This window comes from Bacillus rossius, chromosome 7 (genome assembly GCF_032445375.1).
Source record: "Bacillus rossius redtenbacheri isolate Brsri chromosome 7, Brsri_v3, whole genome shotgun sequence".
Lineage (NCBI taxonomy): Eukaryota > Metazoa > Arthropoda > Insecta > Phasmatodea > Bacillidae > Bacillus > Bacillus rossius.
The window spans coordinates 63,198,541-63,222,087 of record NC_086335.1 but is presented as its reverse complement, the minus strand read 5'-3'; the positions used below and the strand labels follow the sequence as shown (position 1 = coordinate 63,222,087).

Sequence of the window (23,547 nt, the reverse complement as noted above, 5' to 3'; positions counted from 1 at the left end):
TAGATAACAGCTCCGAGGCAGGACGCGGAGGGGAGTAGCGATGACTGATGTAATCCGGCCAGTTGCGTGTCAGGGCTTCCAGCCAGCTCCGAACTTGGCACGTGTCGCGGTCCTGTCTGCATTCGTAACAATACATTTTGGCTATGTAGTTAAGAAAAGTTTGTTTCTAGAAACTCGTCCAGACAGCCACGACATGTATCGGCATTGACCTGCATGTAGTCGCTTTCCTGAACATCAGGGGATGTGCCCAATAAACCTTTGTGATATCGAAACTATCCTGGAATACATGTTGTGAACTTTTTAATAGCCATTTAAATAAATAATCCAATATTCTCCACAGTTTAATTGCATCTCTAGCTCAGTGGTTGAATGTGTGGTGTCAAATTACAAGGTTCAAATTCTGCCACTGTAAAATACCTTTTTATACACATTATTGTATTTTAAACACTAATCATAGCTCATTCTTTGGTTTGGTTATTTTACTGTAGATAAGCATATAACCTTTTAAGTGGAATTTCGATACTTAGTGACTTTTTCACACTCGACTTGGTATTATAAGAAGAGAAAATGTACTGCCTGCATCTTATTTAGAAAGAAAAATTAACTCCTCCCGTCCCCCGTATACCAGCAGTAAAAATTTCTGAAGGGAAAAAAAACCTTACATGTTGGAATATTTTAGATACTTAAAAGAAAAGCTTCTTTACACTGTGCTCCAAAATATTTTTCTGAGCCAAAAGTTATGTACAACAAATTTGATAATTCAAGTATGTGAACATAAGTTTATACTTTTTTTTCCCCATCCTTTACCCTTGCCCATTTAGGACAGCTAATGAGTTGACCTGGGAGAGTTTAGACCAACAAGTGAGGGATACGTCATTCTCTTGCTCATCAGATCATAAGTTGTAGCCCATGTTGCAGGGGCTTGAGACACCAAAGATTTCGTAGGGTATTCTGTAGAGGCATGGGGAGTTGAGATGCATCACTTTTCAAAATGTTCAGAATAGCAAACAGCTACTGCATACTTGATTTTACCACAGTCAAGTTTGGTTTCCTCTCAATTACAGTAATATATTTATCTAGGAAACATGTAACCCACAGAAAACAGCATTTAATGAAGTTTTTATCAGGTATGTGGGTGCAAAATTAGACACAGGCCTGTCAACATGCATGATTACGTTTAGCATCTTGTCTCATGTGGTGCACTTTCTCAAGTACATGCCTTTGTTTATTGTCTATTTAACCGAGCTTATCTACGTGGTCATTGATCGTTGTTTTCTCACAGACAGTAAAACTTTCTTTTCGTCAGGTTCAAAATGCTAAGCTAACCTGCCATAGTATTATCACAATTTTTATGTTACTGGTTATTTATACTACATTTTAAATATTTGTGTTGTTTTTACTGAAAAAACATGCCCTTCCCTCTAATTACATGGAAAGACATTACATGTTCATTATCAAACAATGTTTTATATTCTTGTAAACATGAAAACATAAGACAGTAAAATTATATGCCATTAGGTCCATTCAGAATGCAGCTGATGTTGATGACAATCGATTTTCATTTAAATACATCTAGCAAATCATTTTAATGGAAACATGCCTGAAAACAGACTCCTACCATAGATTTGTTGTTCACGCAGAAATTATTCAGGATAAATGTTGTATCTGTAAGAATAACCTGTTGACCCTGGCCTTATTTTAAATTAATGAAATATTACTGGTGTTGTTATCAAGGAAATCCTGTAAGAGTAGACATATTTGGTTTTGCATTTAGTGTAGCTATCCTGTGCTTGTGGTGAGAGTGGTGTGGTGTGGATGGTCCCGATCCGTTGTTGCAGTTGGGAAACGCCAATGGCTCGACCCCTGTCATGGGCCACCACGCAGGCATGTCTCAGTCCCCGCACATTGTCATGGAGGGCACCAACCACAGCTCCAGCAATGCCACGGACGTAGACATACCTCCGGAAGCACAGCCTCCGGCGCCGTCCGCCACGCTCGTCGAGAACCTGGACATCCACGAGTGCTCGGACCACGACCGGCGCGACCTCACAGGTTAGCAGTCGCCCGCGTGCCTCCACGCGGCGGGCCCGGCTCTATGCTTGGATGTTTCCACCGCTTCCTGCATGTGTGTTCTCGCCTTTGCTTTTGGTGGGTTGCCGGGCAGGGTTTCCAACTCTGAGGCTCTCCTCCAGTAACATATCTCGAGTTTGGTGAGCTGGAATCGGTGTGCTCCCCAGTCGTGCAGGAATCTCGGGTCCATTTGAAGTCTTCCAACTGTCTTTAGTGCAAGACACATAAGAGTACACTGCCCAGTGAGCTGTTCACAGTTCCACAGTCCGTACTGGCCTGCAGGTCTGGTTGCCCGCGTGGACATCTCATTGTGGTGTTTGTTTGGCTGCTTAAGACGTATTGAAGTTCTGTAAACACCCACCCACCCCACAACCCTCCTTTTAAAAACTAAATGCATCCCCTCTTTGAAAACACCACTTGATAACATCGTCACGTTAATTTTTAAGTATTTCCGTGATCTGTGGGTGCTTGCAATGGGGAATAGTGATTCCAGATCTGATTTGGGGCACACCCTATGTATGCCATAAGAAACCTCAGTAACAGTCAAAAAAATGAACATGCAGACACGCAGAAACAAGCTAATATGTAAAAAAAAAAATTTCAAAATAAACATCACAGATGGACACAGTCGGCTGACAATGAGACAGTAGCAACAAGAACAACCGTTGTAAGCATTGTGACTGCCTCATCATTGTTTGTCCACTGTGTCTGTGTGTGCTGCAAAAATTTGTACTAATTGTGGCCACTGTAATTTGCGGTAACGAGTGAACTATGAAATTTTGTTTAAAAATTGACTATTTCACTTTTTGTTTGTCACTGAGTCAGTAGTAGATTTGTATGTTGTTTTACCTGCGATTCTGTTTAAAATGATGTTCATATCGTATACGTAAACATTTTTAGCCGCTAGAATGGCTCTTCCACTAAACCATGCGTGATTTTGATAATTTATTTTGATGCTTTGGAAAACCTTGTCAACTTATTCTTCTTTTGAATTCATGATATGGCAAAAACTAAGCGGTGTAGGTGTTTTTTTTTTCTTTTTTCTTCTTCTTCTTCCTGTTTCTGGTTGTGTAGGTTCAGTGCCATTACCGACCTTGAGTCATTGTTTTGAAAATATGTCAGCTGTTGGATCAGTTTGAAGCTGTTGTTAAAGGTTTTTCGACTGGATGAATATGTCAACATGCATTCATATGTCATATGTCATATGCAACAGGCATTCAATTCATCAACTGGTGTTGAGCTGGGTATAACTGGAAGCGTTTGCCTGAAGTCACCGAATAGTAACACCAATGCTTCACCAAATTGTACCTGATTATTTCTCAAGTCTTTCAGCGTATAGCCTAATGCTTCCAATGACTTCTCGTGAACCGACTTCTAAAACACGTATTTTTTTATTTCTGCACACACATTCCAAGGAGAATATATTCATTCCGTGAAGAGTCTAAACCCTTTCTCGCTAGACCTCCCAAAAATAATTATATTCTAAACTACATATTAGCAGAATGTGAACAAAACATAAAATTTATTTTTAAACTTTATATACCGTTTTTTTTCTTTTCCTTTTCCTTTTCTTTTCTCCTCCTCCTCCCTCCAAAAGTTCAGACTATATGTTTATTTCTAACTGAACCCCGTAATATCAAAATTCATGTTTATTTTGAAAATAAAGGTCTTTCTGGGAAAATCCTCCTTTCTCTCTCCTCTCTCTCCCCCCCCCCCCCCCCCCCCCCCCCCCCCCCCTTGTCAACTTGTTAAAATTTAATTCGTACGATCGACCACTTTTCAAGTTCGGGTACAAATATACGGGGGTTGAATGTTTATTTATATTTATTTATATATATATATATATATATATATATATATATATAACGTATTATAAAATAAACTAGATCGTTGTGACATTGAATCTCCATAATCAGCTGACATACTGCCTTACTGAAAAATTTTATATAATGTTACGATTTACCTGCGGGGGTTCGTAAAGGATAGCCCAATTAATAGATTTTATTTCACTCACACAGTTTTATTTATTACTACTACTTGTCACTTACAAATAATCTTCTAAATTGGCAGATAATTAATTACACGTAAAGAAATGTCAATTCCCCAGTCACTCGTTTCACACACCTCGCTGGGCCGCACTTCCGGCGCAACTCTCGTCGCAGCACCCCTCGTGGGTCTCCGCCGCGGGACTCCGTCGCCGCACTCCGCCGCCGCCGTCACACCCTTCGCCGAGATCCCACTCGACGACTCGCTCGCCACTTCACTCGGGACTCCGCCGCGCCCGCGACTCTATCGCCCGGAAACTCCCGACTCCACTGAACTCACTCACTCCCTGCCCTGGAACCTTCGTCCAAGGACTTCGCCACTATATCGCCCGGAAACTCCGCCGCGGGAGGACTCCCACTCAGTCTCTGACTGACTGACTGACTCGAAGGTCGGCCCAACCTCCTTAAATAGCCCTTGGGTTCCCATCCAGAACAATCGGGCATGTCTCCGAGATATCTCGCGACCTTCGCCGTCGAAATGCCCAGAAACGCGTCGTGAGTCCTCGAAGGACGCGGTGGCTGCTCTAAGAACGCCGATAAAGGCGTCTGAGTCATTTTATTCCGCAGTGCGGCCTCTTTTAAGTAACCCGATCTGAGGCAGGTGCGCGCTGCGACGGTCAGGATGTCGCGCGATAGTATGACACGAGATACCAGGGAGAGGATGCAGGTGGAAGGGGGCGCAGACAGGCCGAACGAGCGCGGCGATGCCAAGCACTGCAGCCAAGCGCGATCGTAACAATAATAAGAATACTTAGCAAAGTTGGGGCGGACCTGGCCCAGCAATGATACATGTTTTAATGGTCATTTAAAGTACATTTTCTAATCGTAAATAACTTCTACAGTTGCTAAAATATTCCCATGATAATTTTGTTAAATAACATAGTGTATAAAAATCATACTTAACTAAGCTATATGATGCTCTGCTTTTAAAATGCATGGGTGTTGGGTATGCCACTATCATGTTATTTTCCCCCACAAATAGTATTTGTACCATAAATGAGCCTCCATACCTGTACTGTGTGGCTGCCAGCGAATGCAAGTATAGGTATTATATTATTCTGGCTCACATATTACAGGTTTCAAACAGTGCCACTGTACAGTAATTATGCATGGTGGTCCTATGTTGGAATGCGAGCTATCTATATCCTGACCCTCCCTGCACAAAGTAATTTCTGGTTTTGTAGCATGTGTTCATAGAAGAAAGGAAAAGCTAATGGTTTTATTTTGGATCAAGTGAAACATAGTAATAGAAATGCTGATGGAAAAAAAGCCCCATTTTGAAGACTCGCATGTCTACCTTTAAAGCATGTGTTAGAATCTCCCACAAATAACTGTTAATTTTTAACCAAAGTAGTTAGGAAGTCTTTTTTTGAAAATAAATACCTGTTATGTGAAGTCAGAAATAAACTTGTTGAGCAGTTATGCAAGTGTAAATAGAAGTTCAAAACTTCTATTTTCAGTGTGTGTGTGTGTGTGTGGGTTTTTTTTTTTTTTTTTTCACACTACATTTTGGATGGAATAGTGTCTATTTTCTTTAAATTGCCAAAAAAAAAAAAATTATGGGGTTTTTCTTTTAAGTCTTCGGCTCAAAAAGACTGCATCCTAGTGTGGTAAGCTCAAATTCTAACACCTTTAAATTACATTATTAAATATTTTGTCTATTTTAGTTCCAGTGTTTTTATCTGTCCTTAAAATGTCTTCAAATAAGCAAATATGTACCTTTAAGCATTGGTGGATCTTGGGTTGGGGGGGGGGGGGGGGGGGGGTGTCATAGCTTCAGTCCCTGTCCCAGAAATTGAATAATTTTCAGATTTTCTCCTAATTCCTCATCATAGTTTGTAAAACTTACTATACTATTATTTTACTGCTGTGCTATAGATAATGTTTATGAACCCCAAATAAATGTACTAAATATTTCAATTGTAAATGTGCTCAAATTATATTAGAAAATTTAATTTGCACCTGACCATCAATCTGGATCCATTGTTGATTCCAAGTCACATTCTTTGCTATAAACATACATTTGTGTTTTGATTTTGCTAAAATTATTTTTTTGATTGATTACTGAAAAGGTGAACATTACTAAACTCAATGATATTGGTTAACTTCAGTTGAAAAAACGTGCAGCTTTATTAACCAGCTAATTAAGAAGCCCTTCACCTGCTTGCACTTGCAAAAGCGTGACTGTGAAACGTGTTTGTCAAAACTGTGTCTTATGGAAAAACTTTCTGTATATTTTGAAGTTTTCTTCTTATTGCATGCATGAAGGCCAAAATATGGGAAGACTACAGCATACGGGCACCACATCCAGATATGATGTGTCAGTTAATCCCATGTGCATAACTCTCAGGCCGCGTGGGGGGTGCCCCCCACTCTACCCTCAACTGTAAATTTCTGCGGGCCCTGCTTGTGGATCATACAAATTTGGGCCCCCCAGAAGCACCACATTATTACTAATTTTGAGTTCATTACTGTTAAGAAGTTGATATATTCATTTTTGTAATGACTATAGCCTAAAAATTTTTGTATTGACTATATCCTAAAATTACTGATAGAAAGTCTATAACAAATGACATTGTTATTACAGATAAAAAAATTAAGACATGATATCAAGCATCCCTCATTTTTAGTTATACAGAGTAGTAGTACATTATTTGGCTGTTGGGCAAAACACATTTTAATTTTTAGATCTTTCAGCGTAAAAGCGGGGTTTTTTAGTTTTTTTTTTTTTTTAAATTATGTATAAGTTTATTTATTACTATATCAGGGATGTAGGTACGTGGGGTGGTACGTGTCATATTTCAATATCAAAATTGTTAGGTGTTAAAACATATTTCAAATTGATGCAAAAGGCCGGCACAATATTAACAACGAACTTAAATTTCTCATTGTCACATTTGTGTGTTCAGTTCAAGAACTTGACACCGCAAAAAAACCTCAATTCACTCTTTGAAAACATTCAGACAAGGTGTACGGATTGGTGGTGGGGGGGGGGGGGGGGGAAATCATAACTTGTTTTTCAGTCTTTGATCTGTCACATCTTCCATCACAGCATGACCATTTATTTGGTTCATATGGAACAGATTTGGTCTTGGAAAAAAAAATTGTAAACAAGATAAGTATGAAATTAAGCCACTCACAGTTGATAACCATAAGATGAAAGTATCTACTTGTACATATCCTTTTCAAGAACAAAACTATCTCGAGTTTGTTTCCAACATTGTCAAGTTAGCACAGATATAGAGTCATTCCGCTTCACACAGCTAACTGAGAGAGGCTTCTCTCAAATGAAGCTAATAAACACAGACTTGGTGAGACAGCACTGGATTGCTTCATATTGCACTGGAGGGCCCTGATCTTCAAGGTTAAATTTTCAGGACTGCGTTCAGCATTGAGTACAGCAAAAAGAAAAAAAAATTGTTTGGAATGGAAGTGAAAAATGCAACAATATCAGTACAAAAACTTTCACTCTTATCTCAAAGCCTAAAATTAACTTTTGACAAATATCTTTCCTCAACCGTAAACTTCAACTCATGATCAATCTCTCACACTTAAGTTCAGGTTCACAACTAATTTGTACCTCTCGGTAAGTAGACCTTAATTACCCCACACTCAGAAATTTCTTTCCACTTCCCTTTTATTTTTATTTATGTATACATATAATATAATGCTAAAACATTTTTATAATTGCTTGGGTTTTGCAGTTGCAATTTTTTGTTAGTGCTCAAGTGAATGTGCAGTGATAGGTGAATGCATGTCTTGCATGAATAGCTTTCTTGTTTTCTTTTTTTCTGTTATGATCTTCAGTGTGGTTATTAGCATCTTAAGCCTTTCAGCTTGTATTTTTTGTATCTATCATGGCCTCTCACCCAGTAAACTAAATGCTAGACTGTTTAGATAAACTTTAGAGAGCTGCTGTAAAGTAATACTTGCCATTTACTGTCCTAAATATTTTTTTTTTAATTTAATGTTTTCAATAATTTACATTAGTGTATTTGAATGTTATTAATCATAGAAACGTTTTAAGGATGTTTGACTGTAAATGGTACATCCTTAAATCTTACTGCTAGGCTTAAGCTATGTCTAAACCATTAGAAATTGGTACAAGTAGTTGAATCAGGAATTCTACTTAGTAGGGATTTGCAATGCAACCTTAAAACAGCTAGTCATAAATCATCAGTTTGTATTTGCTTGGTTTACAAAGTATTAACATCACATTTATATATCATATGTTTATATCATGGAATGCATACAGTCAAATAATACAAAAATATGTAGTCATGATGCCATATGCAATGTCAGTAATGAATATATAGTTAATTATGCTGTTACATTTGTATATAGTGGCTTTAAATAGCCACTTTGCTTGAGTATTTAAGTAATATTGTTACTGTGAAGTACATTTATCTGAATTTTTGATCCAGATTATGAATAAAATGTTTACGTTGTATACAATTTATTATATTCTTGTGTAATGTGTAGACTGCACTACTACTAAATCTATTTTGGTTTTGTTAAAATAATTTTCCATTAATGACACAGAATTACATTATTTATGAGAGTTTAGGTTAAGATTGTACTGGTAAATAGTGACCTTTGGAAAATGTTTTAGTTAATGTCTGCAGTTTTAATGCAAAGTGTTTTCCCAAAATGGGAACTGTGAACATGTTTGATTGGATTGTTGGCTTGGTGTCATTAAACTAGAAGTTGACTTTTTGTTTCTAATTAGTGAACCACATCACCCGGTCTCACTTGGCCAACCACGAGTATCATGCTGACTGCTTTCAAGAGCATGGTGAGCACCTTTTCCATTACTTCTTGAACGTACGCTGCAACTTGTCTTCCACAAGCCATGTCCAAACAAACCTGTCTTGCACCGGCAAGCAAGCAGCTCCTAACATGCACTAATTCTGGTTTGTAGATGTCATACAGCTGACCTCAGATGCAGATGGCTCCAGTGTTTCCCAGAGGGACAGTGAAGATGTCAAGGTCAAATTCGAGACGTTGCGAGCCATGGAACAGGCGGAAACTATTGACATTGATAGCCACATGTCGGACAGAGTAAGAACATGCATGTCTAATTGCGATCCAAAGGTTAATTCAAGTATGTCTGACATTAGTTTTTCTCTGTGTATTAGAAGGGACTTGATTTTTAATATGCACTGCAGTCTAATACAAATGTAAACTAATCAACAATCTGGCGTGATGCTTGTGGTACTAAAAAACATACCAGAGGTCCTATGGTCAATAAAAATTTGAAATAGTAAATTATTGAAAAATGTCAGCTGTTCAGAAATTTTATACATGTAGATAAAAATGGGATTTTACACCGACAAACTATGTTGCCAAATGGTGTGTATGTGAGAGAGATGCATTTTTATTAAATATATCCGTTTGTTTTCCAGTGTTATAAATATTTTTATTCTTTGACAAGTTATGAAAAGATTAGATAAACGTTTTAATAACCCTTTGTTACTTCTACTGCAAAATTATTTTTGATATTGCTACATGTTGCATCTTATCTCTTGAAACATGCTTCTTTCTTCTGCAGAGTGTAATTCTCCTGTTTGAAAACAGTTTATTTAAAAATTTCAGATAAAAGCAGTTATGTGAAAGTATCACATTTGGAACATTGTGAAAAATATTTAAAAATTAATTGAAATTTATCAATGCAAATATGTACCATCTATGTAACTCTACTTGAGTCAGCTCACACTTATATAATTACAGGTGACTGACATTTCAGTGTGGCAGAAGTACGAGGTGTTGATAAGGACTTGAGGGGCTGGTTGGGCTAGAGTGTGTGCTGGTTCCCGGCTATGGGGCCACTCATGCAGGTGCACTGTGTTGCAGAATGTTGGGGAGGATGAACACACCATGCACACCATGATGATAACTCCAGAACTGTTGGGGCTCATCCCATCTTCGTCTGGACAGTCCGGTGGGTGTCTACTCTTCTTAACGTAATTCCAAAATCCTAATGTGTAGAGCTTGTATGTACAGTGGAATCTCGTTAAAACATCCCCGAAAAACCGCACAGTTTCAGTACGCAATCAACGTTCTTTACACTGAACTGTTACTAAACCTAAAACAACTGGCACGGCTCTGAAAATGTACTATACTTAAAAAGGGAGGGGTTACTTAATAATGAGGTTTGACTGTAGTGAAAAAATTACAGTGACCTGTGTCTACACGTTTTTAAGTAGTGCCTAAATTGGTGTATGCGGTTTCCTGAGGTGGGTGAAGATTTTTATTTAATATATTTTTAAAATCAGTCTCTATCACCTATTTTTTTACCAAGTAAAACTGCACAACTCTAATGAAATGTCTTAAATCCAGTACGTTCAGAACCACTGTTCCGGATTATCATATTTCAATATAGTTTTAACTGGAACGCCAAAGAAAAATTAATATTCAGTAGAATGGTATTTAAAGCATGGTGTGATAAGTTGCTCCATAGAAAGAAAAAAAATTCAGATGAGCGTTGGTCGTCTTGAAGAAATCATTACGAAATGTCTCGGTGATGGGTGGAAATGTTGAACTCTGAGCAAACTAAAAATGCCAGCAGCGCAGTAGTGCAACGTGGTGGCCAAGGTTGTAAGCGGAAGCCGTCATGTCAATGTCGAACTACACGGGGACACAGTCCTTGATTTAATAAACTGAAAAACCTAAACGCGAGAGACTAGATTGGTGCCGGATTACAGATTGTGCTGAACCATACAATGTCAGCTAAAGTACTTTTTACTGTAGTATAGTATTTACAGTATCTTCTTATTTTACCAGAATTGGCCGACTGCAGAAAAAAGTCTGTTTATGTATTCAATTGGTTCTATAAAAATATGTTTCAGGGATAGTCAAAGTATTAATATATTTTGTGGTTATTGGTGGTATTAAATGGAAGCATATTGACTACATAAATTCATAAGTATTTGCCAATCTGCTAACTGGAGTGTTTGCATCATTAACTTTTTAGTTTTGTTCAATGAATCTAATTTTGTACATGGCAAGAGTTACTTGTGTTCCGAGACTTTGTTTTACATAGGGCCTTTTAAAATTTTAGCTGATTTTGTTATAATTTTGAAAATTCTGCTATTATAAAAATATAATCCTCATATCATTTTTTTTTTTTATCAGAAGTGAATTAGACCAATATACTGCATTACTTAACATTATTTCGTAAGAAAACATGTGAAAATAATCATGCAGATAGTGGTTACAGGATAAGCTGTATTGCTGTCTGGGAACACTTTTGTAACTTATTGCAATTTTTTGTTATATAAAAATTTGCACCACTTTTATACCCTGATCATACAGCTGCATACTTGCTGGTGTTTTCTATCTCAGTGTATCTACAAGGCAGTTTCTAACTTAACATTGCCTAAATAAAGCCAAAAAAAAGTAGAGGTGGATGAGAATGACATTTTTACTTCGGGACAGGATTCGGTGAATTTTCGGGATCGGGAGCAACAGCATTGAAATTATATTTTTTAACTTTGTATACATTTAAAAAAATGTTACTATTAAAATGTGCAGATTTATAAGTACAGTAAAACCTTTTTGTTGCGACCCCATTTATTGCGACCACCTCTCTATTACAACCCGATTTCGAGGAACCGTGAAAAAATTGCCGAAAATCGGACATAAAATAAGTTTCTTGTGGTGAGTAGCGTGTTACTGGGTTTCTCTTACCGAGTGCTGTACTGCCGTAGGCAGCGCATATCTAAAAATAGATACCACTTCCTGTCGACCGCTGTCAGAGCTTGACAACCCCCATTCCACGTCCGGCCGCAGCGTGTGAACATGGTAGTCGGCCGCTCGCTCGCCCTTGCTCACCCTCTCCTCATACCGTGCGCTGCGGGCGATTTCGGATGCTGCTTGTACTTGTTAACAATCACGTTATCTGCTTCATTTTAACGAGGAGAGTCAAAATATATTAAAACTGTCAGCAAATTGATAAAAGCTTTATGTGTCCACAAAAGAGGGCACAACACTGGCCCGCCAGTTTTCATTCAAAACGTGGCTAAAGAACTTGCATGGATCAGGCTGAAAACATCCGGCAATACGTGTAGGTTATAAGGAATCTTGTTATGAATTGAGATGTTATGTTTTTCAAGTAGATATACACAGCGACCGACTGGATGCACGCCCGCCTCGACTTGTTTTAACTGCCGCCGCAATGTTTATTTTGACAGCTCAAGCAATTATCTTTTCCCGTGGGTTGACAGAAAAAGATCGCTTCACCCGGCATAAAAAAAAGGCTACGCCACTTATTCCCCACGCAGGAAACACACTGGCTGCCGTCTCCCCCGCACTTATCTTTCATCTAACATTCCACGTCTCGCCTCTCGCGCGAGCAATAACGAAGCGACCAGGCATTGGGCCGTTTTATGCTTGCTTTGGTGACAGCAGCTTGATTTTATTCGGTATATTTCTTTTCATAGGACCCTTGCTATTAAAATACATTTATATTTAAGTTTGAAAGCTTGTAAATTCCTTGCCAGGGATGACTGAACTCGAACTTGGTGTGAAAAGTGACATATTTTGACATGCTTTTTTTGGGTGTGTTTGGAGGGGAGGGAGGGATCCGAAAATATTTACAACGATCTTACCCTCACCACTTTAGTACCACATTCATAATAGCCCAATTTTACAGGAGAAGGGAGGGTGAAATGAGCATTTTCTCACTGAAGGTTTTTCAAAGGAGAGTGAAGTTGGGGTGTTATAAGGGAGGACACTAGATGGTTTGTGTGTCTGGGAGGGATGAGCTAGCCTTTAAAGAATGATACAGAGGGGAGGGAGGGGTGAGCTTATGCGTCATGAAGCCGCTGCCGCCAGCCAGCCGGGCGAGCTTAGTGTGCGCCCACTCGCGTTGCAGAACCTACTGCTGCCATATTTTTAAAGGAAATGTCCCATTATTTTTTTGTTATTCTTACATGAACATTATTGGAAGTATTAAAGCCGACACAAAAATACGCTGTGTGTTAAAATTAATCGAATTTAATGATCTATCATTTAGTTTTTTTTTTTCCTTCTGATTTTCACATTTTGGTTCAAATGTCCAATTTTTTGACGGTTCCCGAGAATGTATTTGTAAAATCACTGCTTCGTTAAATCCGGGGTTCACGACATCGGGGTTCTAGTGTATTTAACTACGGCAAGCAGAAAACGTACATGTAAACTAACCAGTAAAAATAAACTGTCTTTTGACATATTTCATATTTTCTTTAGAAATGGCCTGTAGGGCGACGGTCTTGTCATGAAGGTTGAAGTGGGTTTAAAGCAAAGCCGTCTAGCATTGTGAGTGACAGCATCCTACCATTGTACGGCTGGTTTCTTAGCGAGTAGCGGTTTGGAAAAGGGGGGGGGGGGGGGGGGGGGGGGGGTGAAATCAACTGAAAATTTCGGAAAACATCTTTTTACGACAACCCCCCCCCCCCCCCCCCTCTTCTATTAAGACCCTATTCCTGGGAACCGTGAGGGGTCGTTTCAGAGAGGTTTGACTGTATATCATAAAGCATCTACATTAATATTCCAAATGATTTCAAGTTCATTAAAATAATTGACATGCTAAAAAATAAGAGTAACACATAATAACTTATAATAGGAATCTTATGCCCTATTATACTTCATTGACACTGCTTGCAGTGCTAGGGTTTTTGTATATACAAATGTGTGTGGTGGTTGTTCTACATTGAGATGTCTTGTTTGTCTACATTGGTAGCAACTGTTTTGTTTAAAATGTAGCACATTTTGCATCAACAGCATTGTAGTGATAGGTGTCCCTTTACTGACGTAGGTGCGCACTCACCCTCTCTGTCATCAGATGGCAGCAGCGACGCAGGCAAGGGCTCCAGCGGCCTGGGACCCAAGACGTGGACCCAGGAAGACATGGAGCTGGCGCTCGATGCCCTACGCAACCACAACATGAGTCTGACGAAGGCCTCCGCCACGTACGGCATCCCTTCGACCACGCTGTGGCAGCGCGCCCACCGCATGGGTATCGACACGCCCAAGAAGGAAGGTCCGACCAAGTCCTGGACGGAGGAGAACCTGAACAGTGCCCTGGAGGCTCTGCGGACAGGCACGATATCCGCCAACAAGGCCAGCAAGGCTTACGGTGAGTGCACTTGTCCTGCGGCGTTACTATGTTGAGGTTTAATCGTGACTTACGCAGTATCTTATATTTCTTAACCCTTTCAGTTCCTGTCACAGCAAACAAGGTGCATAATTTGCACAATAGTTACTGGAAAAAGAACCTTGGTGTAGAAAAATATGGTAAACCATCGCACAATTTCAAACCTATTTTTTCTCTTAGGACCTTGATGAGACACACTACCGTTCATCCAATCACTAGACTAGTATGATCTGTTCGTTTTGAACACAGAGTAGCCAACATGTGGTCGGTTGCAGGCATTCCAAGCAGTACACTGTACAAGATAGCGCGCCGAGAGGGGATTCGTCTGGCGGCACCCTTCAACGCAGCTCCCACGACGTGGACTCCGGACGACCTGGAGCGCGCCCTAGAAGCCATCCGCACGGGCCAGACCTCGGTGCAGCGAGCGTCCACGGAGTTCGGCATCCCCACGGGCACGCTGTACGGGCGCTGCAAGCGCGAGGGCATCGAGCTGTCGCGCAGCAACCCCACGCCCTGGTCGGAGGACGCGATGGGGGAGGCGCTGGAGGCGGTGCGAGTCGGCCAGATGAGCATCAACCAGGCGGCCATCCACTACAACCTGCCGTACTCGTCGCTGTACGGGCGCTTCAAGCGCGGCAAGTACGAGGCCGAGGGCCACCAGCAGGGGGACGAGACGAGCCAGTCCCCGCCGTCGGCCGCGCCCCAGGTCATGATCGTGCCGTATCCCCAGCAGCACATCGCGCCGCCCCCCCAGCCCCCCCAGCTGCCGCTGTATCAGCAGCACGTGCCCCACAGCGCCAGTTGAGAGTTCCACTGCTAGACGCTCGCCACTCTTAGTACAAACACCCTGCTGTCCGTCTGCCCTTCTTTGTGGATGTGTCTGTTCTGTTCTCTTTTTTCCCCTTGGTTCTCGCTATCTCCGGTACTCTTACACTCAAATTAAGTATGGCCTTTTATTTGTTCGACATGACTTGGTGTTCCAATTGACCACATTCGATCACATAGGAGTCAGCCTGCAGATAGCAGCTACTCATTTGCAGCTTGAAGGAAAGTTAGAAAGACGTAGGTACGTGTTAACCTAGCGTCTGCGCATCCGCCCGTCATGTACGTTACGCGCTCAAAGACTTCCACAAATGAACCGGCGCCAAGGACCGGAAATCAGGACCGACACATTACTAATGACCAAATTTTAATTTGTAGCGTTAATAAATTTTATTCTGTAACAATATTGTGGTACTGTGTGAAACATGCTTTTGAGCATGTATGTTTATAAGATCTAGTTTTATTGTGTATGAGTATGAATTTTAATAAAATAGTGGATTGTGAGTTTTTTTTTTATAATACAGAGCAGCTCTGCAGGTCAAAAAGTTGGCAAGATTCTTCAGTAGTTTAACATGCAGTGTCTTGATTTGAAAGTTTAGTGCTTGTTTTGTAATTCAAGTGAGATCATTATGTAGCTAGCCTGTGGCCATTTTAATTTATTTTTTACTCTCGTTCTTTTATATTTGGGGGGGGGGGGGGGGGGATTCTTGTTGGCATTATGCTCTGTTAGTGTAATGGTTGAAATTTATTTCAAATTAACTTTTCTGTGAAGCACATTTGAATACTAAGCTGTTTTTCTAGTTAGTGAAATTGCTACAAAACAGTTATTCTAATAATTATTGTGAATTGACACCCACTAATTGAATGTGTTGAACATTTTATTATTCAAGTACTATTCATTCTAGGTAAGAATTATAATCAGTGGATTTAATTATTGTTATTCACACATATTGCAAATCTGTGTGTTACCTAATCACAAATCGTTATATTATCTAATAGTTTTTTCTTGCTAATAGGTATAAAACAAAAATTGTTTCAATTCCATGTTTGTTGGAAATGAGTACAACTACACTTGTGTGCATGTTTAACATTATTGTGATTTTTTTCACTCTTATATTTTTATTTTACAAATAAGTGGAGTATTGAAGCATTAGCAATACAATTGAAGCAATACAATTACTGGCCTCATTATATGAAATATTAATTTTAACATAATTTCTTATTAAGATGTTTAGCAATTACTTTTTTTATTAATTTAAATTCGAAGAAAGTTCATTGAAAATTTGCATCACTTATTTATTTGGTAAACATAGTCATTTCTATTTACTTGTAGCTAAAACAGTACCTATGTTTGATTATTTTTAAGCATTGACTTTAAAACTTAGTTACAATAAATCAATAATAATAAAAATATTATAAAAACTAATAAATATTGCCAGTATTTAAAAAAAAATAAAAGTTGTGAAATATTTTTTGATACCTTGGTATTTGAACAGCCCTTGTCATTAGTGGGTACTTACTATCTTGAGACCCTTTGAGGTTCCATGGAATTATTCTGCCCTTAAATATGCCCTGGGTTTGAAGTCTCTTGCTTTGTGATTTCTGGTCTGGCCAAGGATTAACTGTAGTAATTTGGCATGCCAGTTATTGTTAGTTTTTGGCAGGTTAAGATGTTTTTACTCTGCTTATTGTATTATTTCTTGGTTGTTGAATGAACAATACAAGTAATTTAGCAGCCATTGTCTGCCTCAATCCAGAAATGCAGGTATTTATCATTGTTTGCTGCAATTGATCTCACTTGAGTTGATAGTAGTCACAGTTGCTTGTGTGAAGGTTGTTTCACCATTTACTTGAGTTACAACATTACAGATTCAGGGTGGTTTCTTAATCCTGTAAGGTGCAATCAATAATGTTATTTATATGTATTTTTTGGTTTTTATTTATTTGATTACTGAGATATTTGATATCGGCTGAAGAATTGGATTGTAGTGTTATTTTACATTTATCTAAGTGGTGCTAATGTCTTATTGGTTCTATAGCCACCAACTTCAGTTGTGAGTGTTTCTTTTTCTCTGTTTATTCTTCTCTCTTGTTTTTGTATCACTTACTTTCCCTGACTATTGGTTTGAAACTGTAGTTGCGTATCTTTTAGTGAAGCTAGCATGAAAGCCACACAAAGTTTTATGTTCCTTAATCTCTTCTCGCATGTTTGCTGAAGCTGTTTATTTCAGACGTGTGTGCATTATGGTCGGCGTTTTAAGCAGCGGTGCTCTTTACTTATGAACTTGTGTGTCGTCACAGTGCAACTGTGTGCGTGTGTTCAGTCGCTGTTCGTTATCGTTGCTATGTTGTAACTGGTTGTGAACAAATAACGTTTTGTCGGGTTTGCAGTGTAAAATATTATACATAAAACTTGAGTTTCGTGAAGCGTGCATGAAGACGTGTGTATCGGCGTAGCATTTGTTAGTTCCGGTGTTAAAGTTGTGTGTGTGAGAGTGAGGAAACTATGAATCGTGAAGTTGTTGATGCCTCTGATGCACGTCTGTGCATCCAAGTACCTTGTTGGTGGGAGAGCTGGTTGGTGGTGTTGTACAACGCCACAACGTGGGCAACAGTACTGAAGATACGACTCTTGGCGTAACTCGTGTTGCGTTTGTACAGCTTGTTACTCGTAGATACATAGTGGTGAACAAGTCATAGTTTCAGTTAGTAGCATGCAGTTGTATTTTGTAGCCAGAGGGTGAGGAGACATGGTAGATTTCTACGCTAATGGTATTCACTGTTTGAGTTGGTACGTGCGTACGAAGCTGGTGATGAACCAGCTGTTGACATTAATTCTACGCTGCTCGAAGGACGAGTAAACATTCGTGGTGACTGATAGGATTTTAAAGTTATTTATGTGAAGTTACACGTCATCGGTTTTTACGAAACTACACCTGCTGGTAACCACGCACAGGAACTGATTCGTTCATTCATTTTTAAATGAAAATTTGTATGGCCTACTTATTACTAGAGCTGATATGCTATTTTCGTAATGTTTTTTGTATAGGTAGTATATGAAATTTTACTCTATTATAATTTATTACAATTGGAGTTTTTAAATTATGGAAACATAAGTGTCTCTTTTAATTTTATGGTATGTATATCAATTGTTTTAAAATTATATTTTAGCGGAATAATTATAAGTAGAAGTACCACCCACTGTTGTTCTGAAATGGTCTTACACTATAGTAAGATATGTTTTGGCATGATTGGAGTGTTTTTAAGGGTGATAAGCAGGTGTATTTTCGTAGGTGCTTGTGTCCAAGTGACAAATGCCACTATGGGAGCAAGTGTCATCTTCGTCAAAAATGATTACTTGCTGATTGCACCTGAGATATGATTATAATGAAAAATTTTATGCAAATTGCATATGGTATTTAAAGTGGAGCAAAACAATTTTTTTCTCGTGAGTTGGTTGGCATGTAGCATTCTGGTGTCTGCTGTGACAGTTTGTTTTGCTACCTTTGGTTGTTTATATATGCCATTTGATTTTATAGTACTTTGTTATGTGAGAATCTGTTTTGATTGCCAATAAATGAATTGAATTTGTTTATAATTTATTGAAGTTGCTGATGTACTTAATTGTATCTGCACATATTATGGACTTGTACAGTTTATGTTTTTTGATGTAGACATGTTGAAGCAGTGAATATTATTTTATTGGCGTCAAAATACAACTTAAGTGTTACTGGCTAGTATTATTTAAAATTATTAATAGAATTTTGTTAAATAATTTTTTTATATTACAGTTATAGATCAAGTTCTTTCAAAGAAGTTGAAATTTGCTTCTGAAATTTTATACTAGCTGAAGCTTTTAGAGTATTTTCACGTGAATGAAAACTACACATTGTTATTTTATATGACTATCACATTGTTTTAATGTTTTCCATTTTTCAGATTTTAAAACTTGTACATTATATGATGTAAGTTTGTGTGATACTAGCATATTATTTATACAGAACCAACTATATTACATCACTTTTCTTTACTATTGTTTAGAGTTCTTTTTGCAATAAAATGTCTGTCTATATTTAGCACTGTGTTTAGTTGATACCTTCTTACATCTATTACTCCAGCATTTCGTCAATACTGTGCTCAGGTTTGTCAGGTAGATTGTAAAAGAGCATTTGAATAGAGCTTTCGCGGGATTAATACCTAATTAAAATATATCATATTTGCAACATAGGTCATGAAGTCACATTTAATGAAAGTTTCATGATTGCCATGGCACAAAGGTAGCAAATGTATTTTAATCTATAGTTAAATTTCTAATATAAACTAAGATGTAATTTTTATTTTATTTTGCACCTCAGTTCAACCTGCTGCTGAATCTTGTGCAGTGAGAGTAGATTGTGATCACTGTTGCCGACACTCGTTAAGTTAGCGTTGCTTTCTCTTTTTCATCGTCTTTCGCCACTAAACCCTCCATTTGCTCCTTCAATTTCATGGTTTGTGTCTGAAATGTCAAGTGAAGCATAATGCTTGAATTATTTTACTTCACCTTAATCGTGTCTAGCGCAGGCTTCATTTCTAGCTCCTCTGCGATACTATAGTATTCAGACACAAGCCTGCTTTTCATAACAGACGTGTGGTGTTGCCGTTTGCTTCAGACCATACCTTTGCACACAGACTTGCATTAATCTTGGAAACTGTTAAAACTGTATGAATCTGCACTTTTTTTTAAAGCTCAGTTCAAATACATACTTCTAACCATTAAGTTTCTCAAATTTAAACCAAACTCCTGAAATTTTAAACAGGCTGGGAGAGATCCAACCTGTATACTACAATCAGGGGACGCCCATTTTGACCCCCCTCCCAAATATTTTTATATATCAAATATGTGTGTTTATTTGTGTGTATATGGTCTTAGTAAATAAAATACCATTAAAAATTGCAGTGATAAAAATTAAAAATGACCGGCTGCAGCATGTGAACATAGATTGTGCACTGACCGTCTTCACTTGCCTGCAAGCCCGCCCACTGCCACGGGGACATGAAAACATTTATTCATAAGTTTTTTCAATCTTTGTCCAGATAAAAATTGAGAATTAGTTGGAAATAAAATGTCTTGTCTAGTAAATGACCGTGCGAAAATTAAGTTTTTTCAAGTAAATTTAAGAAATTTGCAAGTTCACATAATGAATATTATGAGACTTCAGTTTGTAGCAAGTTATTTCCCACCAGTGCTAAGTAACCCCTAGTTGTGATAGTCCAGTAGTCCGTAATATTAAATGCACTGATAAATTGTATGTTATAATACGTTCAAAACATACATTGATGTTTTAGGCACACAGACTCATTTACTAGTTTCATATCAAATGTTAGGTGTCACTCACAAACTGGCCTACCTGGTTGATGCTGTAGTCTGACCATGTACATAAACGGTCATATAATAATGATGTTTCGAGCTAACATCTCACAAACATGCATTCAATTCACTGAATAGTTTGTGTTTCTCACAAACAAAACATTTGCACTGACTGCAGACTATTTGCAGTAATTTTTTTTTTCATATATAGGCACCAAGCAGCGATAATCATTGTTAGCCTGGACTTTTTTGAGACGTTTGAAATTCAGATGCAATGGGCCGGACGCTCAAAGGATTCATACAATTGCATCTTTGAATGCCGCGCAGCTGAAGCAGCAACCAATCATATTGTGACAATCACTAAAAGTTGACAAGAAGCTACTGGGTCCGAAATACATAATGTATGTTGAACATATCAAAGTCGTCATAACCTAAATAAATCCAGTTCAAAACAAAACAAAAACTTGTAGTAGTTAAGGATGTAAACAGACGTGCAGCAAAAATGTTAACATAATTGACAGAAAAATATTAAAATGAATTTTTGTACTTCTAATGATGCTTTGTGTCGGGAGGCTCACGTAACCCTTTTTTATATCATGCAAGGTAATATAATTTTAATTATAACAAAAAAAATTATGATGAACTAGTAAAACTCTTTTTAAAATTTAAGGCCAGGTTGGCTTAGAATTTTTGTTTTAAAAAAGAGTTTATTTTTTTAATATTTTCCACACTTTCTTTAGTGATATTTCATGCCTTGGGCCCCTCGCCATGCCCTGCAAAATCTAGGCTGCCACTGTGCATGAGGTGGAGGGGGTGTCTTTTTTCACTCACATTAAACTACTGCAAATGCAACACTGTAAAAACTTGGGGAACTCTGGAAAACCTCGAAATAGTCCACTGCAGATTCTACACTTTTAATTAAAGTTGGGGTTATTTTTCTCTACTTTCTTTATATTATTGACACAATATGCACCAGACTTCTAGCCAGTTACATCGTTTAGTAATACTAAGGGCGGAATTCCAAGACTTTCAGGTAAGTTAGTGAATAAGCATTGCCGTGTTGGGATAAAACCATAACCTAACTCATGGGCCGTATTCCAAAACGTGTCCAAACCAAGTCCCATTAAGGGAACAAACAGATTGGCAGACGTTTTGATAAGCCCTGCACGCACTCTAGTGGACCTTATGCATCAACCAGTCAGAATGAAAACACGAATTAGTGGAGTCACAATGAACTTCCTCAACAGAGATTCCTAAAGGATGTTATGTAGATTGCTGCTGAAGAGAATGTCATGCTATCTCTGCATTTTTTCTTCTCATTTTTTAACTGAAAATTTGTGTGGAAAATAAGAGATTTCAATATGGTAAGAATTTTATTACAAGATACACCACTTAACATATATTTTACAACTTAATTACTAACTTTTTGCATTTTTCTCATTGTAAATTCCAGACCATTGCAAATTAATCAACCAAAGCTACTACCTACATTTTAAATGTTCACATCATGGAGCTAAGAAGTAAGAGAGTTGGTGCTTACAATCTTTGCCATGTTAATACTTGAAGTCAAAATGAAACAACCCCTCACCCCACTCTCCTTACTGTATATCAAAACAATTTTTGGTTAACATGAAGTTTAATGCTAATTTCTTGCAGATGTGTTTTGTTTATTTAACAAATATTCATTACATGATGTTATTAATGTTCGCAGGCTTTCACGCTCATTGAAATAGCTTGGCTTCTGGGTTGTAACTGTGTCCTAGGCGAATAATTCACCAATTGAATTATTCGCCTAGGAGACGGCTACAACCCAGAAGCCAAGCTACTACATGATGTTATCTTTATGATTATTCCTAGTGAGTTCTTTTCAAACTATTAAAAATAAATTTACAGTAGCTTATCCTTCATACAGCTACGTATTGTTTTGCTATCCAATTGCTAACCAGTTAACTTTAACTTCAGAACAGACACCCACTCCATAGGTTCATACCTCCATGGTTTATACTTGTATATCTCATTTCTTTTTTGATGACAAAGGAGTCACTTCTAACACTCAAAAATGGCTAAAAAGTAATGAGATCTAGAAATTTATTCTCATTGTCTTCATACTGCATTAGAAGAGCTGTGTAAAATAGTTTTGCTACAGCGGTCCATTTTCATGTACGTTCTATTACAGTAAAATCTAAAAATAAGTGTGTTGTGGTATTAAAATTTGTGACATCCATTATTTTGAGCTCTAAATGTTTATCTTCAGTGCACTTTCAGTTTTATGAAAAATAATTATTTTGCCACAAATAAGAAAGGCTCCATTTCTTAAATTTATTGAGCATTGCTTGAATTAGCACGGTACATAGCATGCAATTTCACTGATGACTCGGACTTGGTAATCATTGGATATTACTATTTGAAGAATTTGTTCTGCAAAATATAAATGGTATTACTGGCTTGTGATGGCTCAATGTGATGATACATAATTCAAGAATCTAAATAAATTTGATTGGCTAGCCTGCAATTTTAGTCTGTTGGCTTTACACAGAAATAAGTAACGAACTGCAGTGTTCTCCAGCAGGGTTATGCGGAAACAAAAGGTGCTGTCAGTGATCACTAATGCATATGATCATGTGGCAAGGGTTCTGGGCTCAATACTTACGCCTTGGACTCAAAACAATTGGTACCGGTACCTAAAACGTGCAGGGCCGGCGTGTCCATATAGGCGAACTAGGCAACCGCCAAGTAGCTGGGGGCGGCGCAGCACGACACATAGCAGCTGATATAATATGTTTAACGATTATTGAAACTAGATGAAAATGGATTTTTGTAACAGTTTGGAATGTTTATATTGATATAAGTAATTATTTAAAGTCCACGGTGACCTGATTGTGATTTGTAATAAGTAAAAAAAAAACCACAAGCCTGCTTACATTTGATTGTTGACAAAATCTTAGGCTTACGTGATGTATTTTGAGGCAAGGAAAATTTTGTTGGGGTGTTTGGCCCGGGGGGGGGGGGGAGGGGGGGCATTAAGGGTTTTTCGTCTAGGGCGCCAATTTACCTTGCACCGGCCCTGAAAACGTGTTACGTAAAACTCTTCCAAGCAAACTCTAGCAGACTCTAAATTACTTATG

General features: G+C 38.2%; 1 protein-coding gene across 6 annotated transcripts in view; it reads left to right on the top strand.

Moving 5' to 3' along the window:
- The window catches only part of LOC134534199 (longitudinals lacking protein, isoforms H/M/V-like), a 55,270-nt gene extending 33,466 nt beyond the window's left edge, over positions 1–21,804 (top strand). For 2 of the 6 annotated variants that reach the window (XM_063372424.1, XM_063372425.1), the window contains exons 6-11: positions 1,839–2,052; positions 8,845–8,910; positions 9,037–9,176; positions 9,969–10,056; positions 13,939–14,232; positions 14,526–21,803. In XM_063372424.1, coding sequence (XP_063228494.1) covers positions 1,839–2,052; positions 8,845–8,910; positions 9,037–9,176; positions 9,969–10,056; positions 13,939–14,232; positions 14,526–15,055 — 1,332 coding nt within the window. In that variant the 3' untranslated portion in view covers positions 15,056–21,803. Of the gene's footprint in view, positions 1–1,838; positions 2,053–8,844; positions 8,911–9,036; positions 9,177–9,968; positions 10,057–13,911; positions 14,233–14,525 lie in introns of all 6 variants that reach the window. The other 4 variants (XM_063372422.1, XM_063372423.1, XM_063372427.1 and 1 more) reach the window with 3 other exon arrangements.
- Positions 21,805–23,547: the final 1,743 nt, after the last annotated feature.